General features: G+C 49.7%; 1 protein-coding gene across 1 annotated transcript; it reads left to right on the top strand.

Moving 5' to 3' along the window:
• Positions 1-4,065: 4,065 nt before the first annotated feature.
• LOC137846105 (olfactory receptor 14C36-like) lies at positions 4,066-4,992 on the top strand. Its single transcript, XM_068663788.1, has one exon. The coding sequence runs from the start codon at positions 4,066-4,068 to the stop codon at positions 4,990-4,992; it is 927 nt and encodes a 308-aa protein (XP_068519889.1).
• The last annotated feature ends 4,478 nt before the right edge of the window (positions 4,993-9,470 follow it).

Consider the following 9,470-nt stretch of genomic DNA (forward strand, 5'->3'; position numbering starts at 1 on the left):
TTAAATTTAATAGTTATTCACAGCTGTTTTAGCTGTTGTAGCTTTGGGACTGTCAGCTACCTTTGCTTTTTGTATATCCGCGTATATACGTGGTTTTGAAGAAGAGGTTAGAGAGATTAATTGTCTTTTGATGCTGTGTTGCTGGTGGATTTGGTAAAACATTCATAGGAGCATAAGTGATCTTTGCTAGTGAAATTGTTGTTTTTACCCCTGTCCTGGGCTTTAATGTGAACCAATCTTAGTTTCTGAAGTTAAAGCAAGCCATGTTTCCCCCCCTCTCTATCAGTTAATATTTCATTTTGCCTCAATTTTTTAAACCATTTTCTTGTTTTGGCCTTAGCTGTCATCTAATTTTAATAAAACTTGAAAGATACTTCCTGTGTAACTTAGCTTTTCAAAGAATGTATTTAATAACCAAGTGAAAAGCACTGAATCAGATACAGTAATTGTATTTAAGTAAGGTCTTAAAAATAAAATTCTCTTGTTAGCAGAGATGGAGATGCCTACTAGTCTATGAATTTTCACAGCGGGAAAGCAAATAGAATTAGGAAATGGGATGGCATAGTAAAACTAGTAAACAAAATCATGTGATTAAACTCTACATGTGGGAGTTGCTTACTACTGACCTGTTCCCTGGCTAAGTTTTCATATCAGTATGGAACTGGAAAAAAAAAAATGTAGAGGGGACTCAGTGGTATTTTAAGTGATAACATTTGACATGCAGGATCACAAAATATATAAATAAGGCAAATATTGGAAAACCAAGAAAGCTAATTCCTTTTAATTTAAGTATTAAAAGTTAAGTTACAGACGTTCACAGGCCCTGAGATAACATAAATAAAGCTGTTCTCAAGCTAAAAGATCTCATTTCTTCAGCATTTCTTCTGGATGCCTTACGCAGATTTCTGCTGAGTTCTGATAAGTCAGAAAGCAGCAGGAAGAGACCAGAGAATTTGACTCATTAGTGTAAAACTGGCACGGGCAGCAATCTCCCAAATTACAGATGTTCAAGCATACTAGTTAAAAAGAGATTAGAGTGTGACTAGAGAGGCATCTCAAACTCCTGTTATACACTTCAATTTCTCTCCAAGGATGGAACGACTACTACGTATTACCATGCCTGACTGGCTGTAGAGGGAGAGAGAGGAAGTGAAAGACTTAGAAAAGCACCTTCCCTTCATAGCCCTCCAGAACCAAAATGGTTCTCAAGAAAAACTACTGACAGACTAAGGTTAACTGCTTTGAAAGGGTTGTGCGGGTGGACCCATCACCTTCAAGTTCAAGCTTTTTCCTGCTGAAACTGCCAACAGTTCTGCCAAATATTACAATGGTTTTGCAATACAGAGAAACATCTTCCAGACTGAAACGAGAAAGTCTGACTTTTGTTGTTGTCTGGGCACAGACAACTAAGCAGTAAAGAGCAATGCTAAATAACCGTGATAGCCAGAATGCATGAATACTGCATAACAGTGACAGAAAATGCTATAATACAAAAAGAAAAAAATTACCTCCACAATGTAAATACATTGATTAATCATGCCATATACTTTGTCCAAGGGAAATATGTCAGATCCCTGAGTTAGCTCAATGACAGTGTGCAAAAGTTTCTGAAGAAAGCAATGGGAGGGTGGGGTGGGAAAAAACAAAAAACAAATGGGCCAGATGGGATTCACCCGACGATACTGAGACAAGTGGCAGAGGAGCTGGCCAAGCAGCTTACCATCATTTATCGGCAGTCCTGGCTATCAGGGGAGGTCCCAGTCGACTGGCAGCTAGCAAACATGACGCCCATCTACAAGAAGGGCTGGAGGGCAGACCCGGGGAACTATAGGCCTGTCAGTTTGACCTCAGTGCCAGGGAAACTCATGGAACAGATTATCTTGAGTGCCATCATGCAGCACTTACAGGGCAAGCAGGCGATCAGGCCCAGTCAGCATGGGTTTATGAAAGGCAGGTCCTGCTTGACAAACCTGGTCTGCTTCCATGACAAAGCGACGCATTAGCATTAACATTGAAGTTCTCGCCTCTTAAAAATGAGCGACAGTGCATGTCCAGGTGAAGACACAATCCTGTTTGATGCTGGAACAACCCTCTTCAAAGCCATAGAATATCCTTTGCTTTTATTTTAGTAGAATTAATGTCTAGTCACAATCTCTCCCTCCTTGCATAGATCTGAGGATCGCGTCGATGCAGAGAGCACAGCGCAGCTTCAGTACATAAGGATTTTATATCTGCACCACAGTATCCTAATAAACAAAACCCACATGTTACATCAGTCAAGGCCCAGGTTTACAATATGCAACATTCAAAGAATTTGTAAAGCCCAAACCAAACAAGTTATCAGGGACTGGAAAGTGCTACCGCTCTGCAAGGAAGTTTTGTTATGTTGCTCACTGCCTGCTATGTCTCCTCATCCCCCTCCACGAGCCTAGGAGATGTCCTTCTGTAGCCTTGTACTTGGCATTGCCCTTGCCCACATTGCACTGATCCAGGAGGAGCCCTAAATCCCACTGGAGGGACAGGATCTCCCTTCCCAGAGGCTGGGGTCAGGGCCTGTCTGTTGGACTTCACGGGACACATCAGGGTTTCCTCAGCATCAAGACCACCTTTACATGGCCTGGTATCCCCATCATCACTGCTTGCACTTTTCTGCTCTAACAAGCCCATGGGGGGGCTTTGTCAGGAATGTCCCTCAGTGGGACTCATTAACGCCGTGAGAGGCTTTGGTGTTTGCATCTGCATTCTCTACTTGAGAAATGTCTTCTATTTCCTCTCAGTGTCTGAGGCTCCTGGGCTCTGCCCAAACCCACCGGGAGGGTCAGTAAAACGTCTTGGGCTGGGCCTGTGCTGCTGAGCTGGGACAGCTAATGGCATGGAGGGACGGAACTCCTGGCAAGCAGGCAGCAATGCAGAGACACAGCTCTGTCCAGGAGTATCTCCTCTGCAAGGTGCAGCAGGGCTGGGGGCACTGCTTGCAGCAGGCATGGGGAAAGGAGAGAACTGGGAATGAGGTTCAAGGCATCCTGGGGGGGAAATGCAGGGGGAGAGCTTGATGGGGGAGAAATCTTCACAGCCAGCTCCCCATGGTAGGTCTCTGGGTGCAGGGCAATGCCGCTGTGCACCCCGCCAGGCTCTCCTGGAGCTGGCACAGCCCTCAGCCGATGGGAGCTGTCAGGAGGACGCTCGGTGTTGGAGTTGAAGGGCATGCAGGGCTTGTGTGCTGCAGGGTCAGCATGCAGGGCCCGAGGGCTCACTTCTCCTGGGGCCGGCTGCATTCTGTACAGCCGGGGGTGCAGGCAGGGGTGCCCAGGGCTGTGGTGCAGAGCAGGGTCCCTGCTGTGCTTCAGGGACTGTGTGCTGGGGCAGGGTCTCTGCTGCCTGCCAGGCTCAGCACTCAGCCTGCCTGGGGAGCTGCCCACGGGCTGCGGTGAGAAGCTGTGGGTGGAAGGATGCCCCTCGGCGGGGCAGGGCAGGGCAGGATCCTGCTGCTGCCCAGAGTCTGCTGCCTGGGGCAGGCTGCTTACAGCCCCACACCTCTGCAGGGTATTGCACAGTAGAACTGCAAGGCAAGAGCTACCTGAAGGCAATGCAATTTCTACAGTCTCTTTTTCCATTTTTCTGACTGTGTGCTGAGGCAGAGGGATGGTAATGGAGTAGTAACATCCGTATTAGAGACTAAGGCTCCTTGAGCATTGCTGTCAATTTGAGGCGCCTTTGTTGTTTCTTAAGGGATTATTTGACCTTCTCCTCATGTTCTGAGATCAGAGAGATGTCCTTGGCCTGTGGACTTCTCAGATGACTCCTGGTTCCCTTTTACATGATCCCGTAGACCAGGACTGCCTGCTGCAGACTCCACAGCACAGCCCCCTGCTTGTTGTGGCACCCTCAGAGCACCAACCAGAGGTAAGCCAAGGAGCTGCAGAAAGCTCTTCCTGAAGTCAATGAGGCACTGTGGTGTTTGTAGGGTATTCTATGAGACATGCAATGGATTTTGGTCAGAGAAGAAATTAAATTTTGCACTGTCTTTGCTTCGTTTGGACAGGCTCCCTTGATCAGAGATAGTACATGTGTATCAGCAGCTCCATCACTGAGTTCCTCCTCCTGCCATTCAGAGACACATGGGAGCTGCAGCTCCTGCACTTTGGGCTCTTCCTGGGCATCTACCTGTCTGCCATCCTTGGCAACAGCCTCATCCTTACTGGTGTAGCTTGCAACCATGGCCTCCATACCCCGATGTACTTCTTCCTCCTCAACCTTGCCCTCATTGACCTGGGCTCCATCTCCACCTCTATCCCTAAAGCCATGACCAATTCCCTTTGGGGTACCAGGGCCATTTCATATGCAGGATGTGCTGCTCAGATGTTTCTACTAGTCTTTTTCAATCTAGCAGAATTTTCTCTTCTCACGGTCATGGCCTATGATCGCTACATTGCCATCTGCAAGCCCCTGCACTATGGGAGCCTCCTGGGCAGCAGAGCCTGTGCCACCATGGCAGCAGCTGCCTGGGGCAGTGGCTTTCTCCATGCTGTGCTGCACACTGCCAATACCTTTTCACTGCCTCTCTGTAATGGCAATACCCTGGACCAGTTCTTCTGTGAAATCCCCCAGGTCCTCAAGCTCTCCTGCTCAGACTCCTACCTCAGGGAAGTTCAAGTTCTTGTGGTTAGTGCTTTTCTTGTGTGTGGGTGTTTTGTTTTCATTGCTCTGTCCTATGTGCAGATCTTCAGGGCTGTGCTGAGGATCCCCTCACAGCAGGGACGGCACAAAGCCTTTTCCACGTGCCTCCCTCACCTGACTGTGGTCTCCCTCTTTCTCAGCACAGCTGTGTTTGCCCACCTGAAGCCCCCATCAATTTCCTCCCCTCCCCTGGATTTTGTTCTGGCATTTCTGTACTTGGTGGTGCCTCCAGCAGTGAATCCCCTCATCTACAGCATGAGGAACCAGGAGCTCAAGAATGCCATGTGGAAACTGATGACTGGCAGGTTTTCTTGAGCAATATACTGCCTGCCTTCTTCTATAAGTCACTCATAATGTTTCTTATGGTAGGCAAAGCCTGTCGGTCTAATGTAATTGTTTTGTTTGTTTGTTTGTTTGTTTTCCTGTTGTATCCTATCACATGTTGTCCACAAAGAAATATAATTCTTCATTTTGCTTCTGTATGTAAAGCAATTAAAGCATCCTTTTGTCTTATATCCTTCCTGAGACCTTTTCTGTGACTGCAGTGGCAGCGCCCATGTGCAGAGTTGGAGGAAAAAGCAGTCGTGGCCCAGCAGTACGGCCAGGGAGCACCAGCTCTGATCCATCCAGAGCTGCTCTCCTGACACTGCCACCCTCTCCAAAAAGATGATTAAATAGCTAAAGCCCATTTTCAGTGAAGACAGACTGAGAAAGCTGGTTCTCTTTGGCCTGGAGAGACCCTATAGCAGCCTTCCAGTACCTAAAAGAGGCCTACAGAAAAGCCGGGGAGAGACCTTTTGTCAGGGACTGTCATAGGTCTCTTCCAACCTAGATGATTCTATGATTTTGTGATTCTGTAAAAGAGGGTACTTCTAAAGTAGATATAAGGAAGAAATTCTTTCCCTTTGGGGGTGATGATCACTGGAACAAGTTGCGCAGAGAAGTTGTTGCTGACCCATCCCTTGCCCCTTCATGGCCAGAAGCCTCCCTTGCCATACCAACGTGGAGACCCCCACTGCAAAGCTGCTGTTTCAGGTCATATTTTCTGCATGGGGCCTCGTCTGCACCACAGAGCCCAGTATCAGCTCCCACTTTGCTACAAGCATTTTGCATGGGCACTACAGGGCCTAACTCTATCACGTCCTGTCCTGTCTCTGCCATGCTGTGGGACAGGATGGTGGTGATAGCAAAGGGACACGTTTGGCTGTGGAACGTGGGGCATGGCACACACAAGGAGTTGAGGGAGAGGACAGGGCAAGGCAGCAAAGGCTGCATAAGTGCTGGTGTTGGTGTGGGGCCATGTCTGTGCCAGGAGCCTGAGTGGGCAGCAGCTGGCAGAAGGCAAGGGGAGGCCAGGAAGCTCATCCCAAGGTTGCTCCTGCCAGCAGAGACAAGGCTGGGGCTGAGGGGAGGGGGCTGGAAGGGCCATGGTAGTGAGGTCCCATCGCTGTGAGGCCCGGTTGCCCTGCAGGAGATGTGTTGACCTTCTGAGGTCACCCAGAGCGTCACAGAGCACCCCAAGGCAGCAGTGATGGCACTGGAGGGGCAGGTGGCAGAGCCCAGCCAAGGACTGGCTGTGGGTTCCCTCTGCTGCAGCCTCCTGCTGGAGCATGGCAGGAGGAGAGCAGGCAGGGCTTGTGGCCACCGCGCTCACAGTTGCTGCTGCAGAGCTCGGGGCACCTCCACCACAGCCCCAGCCCCTTGGAAGGCACCGCAGCTGCTGGGACAAAGGCAGATCTTGATATAGAGCCAAAAGAAAAGGAGGTCAGTGATGTTATAAGTTGCCCCCTTAATTAATTCTCAGAGAGCATTGTATTAATCATAGAAAGGAATTTATTGAGTAAGCAACAGCAAGCAAAACAGCGCTGGGTGGCCAGGGAGTCTCGGCTCTGCCAACAGTGTGCACCTCACCCCGGCCAGGGTCCCTTTTTATATCTTGGTAATTCTGGGATTACGCAGCACATCCTGGTATGTTCTGTGACTGCGCGCACTGTTGCTAGCGGGTCGTCTCTGTCCCTCTGGTGGTAGTAAAGATGAAGGCCGTAGTCTTCCTCAGCGTTGTGGTTCAACTTTTTTTTTTTTTTTTTTTTTTTTTTGGTCATGTTGGCCCAGCATGAGACAGGAAGGCAGGATGTTGATTCACTAGTTTAGCAAGTTATCAGGAGGTGGTTACATGAGCTTTGCAACAGTGTCTTTGAACAAAAGAGGCAACTGAGATGCAGAAGGAGAGAAAGGGAGGGGGTTCTCTTTTTTGTTACACTAAGCAAAAGAATTTTCATAGTGTTTAGCCTAGCATTATACAGCTCCTTACTTCAGCAGGGAGCTTTCACAACTCCCACTCCTCAAACAGAACTCCTTGTTTTTATAATACAAAGGACAATGAACAAATATTTATGGTGTATTACAACTGGAGTTATCCCCCTTGGCTCAGTGCTGCTGTGGCTACCTATGGAGCAGTGTATCTCAGGGTGCGGCTCCAGGTTTTGCAGGAGTGCAGAGAAACTGGAGAGTGTGGAAGGGAGGTCTGCCAATGTGGGCTTCGGGGCTAGAAGCACATGAAATGAACAGTTTGAGAGATCTGATCTCCTTTGGCCCTGTGTTGTGGTGGCTCCAGGCAGTAGAGAAGTATGCAAAAAAGAGTGGCTTCCGATATGTAGGTGCTTTTCTGCCCAGTAGGAAAGAGCATGAGAATGAATGAATATCACAAAAAGCAGCTGTGAGCACTAAGACTGAGGTGGAGGAGAAAGGTTTATTGAAGGACAGAGGTCACCCAGAGCCACTGGCTTTGTGTTTCATGGAGTACTGATGCAGATAGAGAGACGTTGGTCAAGTCAAGAAGGTGTTCAGGTGAGAACAATGTGGGGAAGCAACGTGGATACTGAAGCCCTGCAGAACTCCAGGAGCCCAGGAAATATCCTCCTGTAGCCTTGTACTTGAAATTGTCCATCCCCATGCTGAACTTACCAAGCAAGAGCCGTAAACCCCACCGGAGGGACAGGATCTCCCTTCCTGGAAGCTGGGCTTAGTGCCTGACTGTTGGACTTGATGAGACACATCAAAGTTTCCTCAGCCTCAGGGCCATCTTTACTTGGTCTTGGTGTCCCCATCATCACTGCCTGCATTTGTCTGCTCTAACAAGTCCCTGGGAGGCACTCACAGTAATGTCCCTCAGTGGGGCCATTAACAATGTTAGAGACTGTGGGGTTTGTCTCAGGCTTGGACTACTTGTGAAGCTGCTTCAGCCACCCCGCAGCAGCTCCTCTGCAAGGTGCAGCAGGGCTGGGGGCACTGTGTGCAGCTGACATGGAGAGAGGAGAGAAGGGGGATAGAGTTTCAAGGCGTCCTGGGTGTAGGAGCGAGGGAAGGGAGAGGAGAGCTGGCTGGGGGAGAAATCTTCACAGCCACCTCCCCATGGTAGGTCTCTGAGTGCAGGGCAATGCCGCTGTGCACCCCGCCAGGCTCTCCTGGAGCTGGCACAGCCCTCAGCCGATGGGAGCTGTCAGGAGGACGCTCGGTGTTGGAGTTGAAGGGCATGCAGGGCTTGTGTGCTGCAGGGTCAGCGTGCAGGGCTCGAGGGCTCCCTTCTCTTGGGGCAAGATGCAGGCTGTGAAGCTAGAGATGGAGACAGCGGTGCCCAGGGCTGTGGTGCAGAGCAGGGTCCCTGCTGTGCTCCAGGGACTGTGTGCTGGGGCAGGGTCTCTGCTGCCTGCCAGGCTCAGCACTCAGCCTGTCCAGGGAGCTGCCCAGGGGCTGTGGTGAGAAGCTGTGGGTGGAAGGAGCCTTCTGGGCAGGGCAGGGCAGGATCCTGCTGCTGCCCAGAGTCTGCTGCCTGGGGCAGGCTGCTCACAGCCCCACACCTCTGCAGGGCACTTCACAGCAGAATTCAAGGCAGGAGCTACTTGAAAGCAATGTGCTTTTTTACAATCTTCTTCTATTTTCCTGCTTATGAGCTGAAGCAGTCTGATGGTAATGGAGTAGTAGTGTCTGTATTAAAGACTAAGGCTCCTTGAGCATTTCTGTAGGTCTGAGGCATCTCACACATGTCAGCATACAAACACCACCTTTGTTCTTTGACACATTACAGTGCAAACATCACCTTTGTTCTTTTTTGAGGAATTATTTGACCTTCTCATGTCCTACAACAGGGACATGTCCCTGTCCAGTGGACTTCTCAGATCACTCCAGGTTCCCTTCTACCTGTGGTTGTAAGCCAGGACTGACCACTGCAGACTCCACAGCACAGCCCCCTGCTTGTTGTGGCACCCTCAGAGCACCAACCAGAGGTAAGCCAAGGAGCTGCAGAAAGCTCTTCCTGAAAGGAATGAGGCAAAGATTATTGTGTCGTAAGGTGTTCTATGAGACATGGGATTGGTCATGGTCAGAGAAGAAATTAAATTTTGCACTGTCATTTCTTTGTTTTCTCAGGCTCCCTTGCCCAGAGGCAGTAAATGTGTAACAACAGCTCCATCACGGAGTTCCTCCTCCTGGCATTTGCAGACTCACGGGAGCTGCAGCTCCTGCACTTCGGGCTCTTCCTAGGCATCTACCTGGCTGCTGTCCTGGGAAACGGCCTCATCATCACCGTCGTAGCATGCGACCACCGCCTCCACACCCCCATGTACTTCTTCCTCCTCAACCTCGCCCTCATCGACCTGGGCTTCATCTCCACCACTCTCCCCAAAGCCATGGCTAATTCTCTTTGGGGTACGAGGGCCATTTCCTATGTAGGATGTGCTGCACAAATCTTTCTGTTAGTTTTTTTGTTTTCAACAGAGCTTTCTCTTCTCACGGTC

This window comes from Anas acuta, chromosome 30 (genome assembly GCF_963932015.1).
Source record: "Anas acuta chromosome 30, bAnaAcu1.1, whole genome shotgun sequence".
NCBI lineage: Eukaryota > Metazoa > Chordata > Aves > Anseriformes > Anatidae > Anas > Anas acuta.

Coding starts and splice junctions, on each gene's coding strand:
- LOC137846105 (XM_068663788.1), top strand. CDS start 4,066: ATGTGTATCAGCAGCTCCATCACTGAGTTCCTCCTCCTGCCATTCAGA.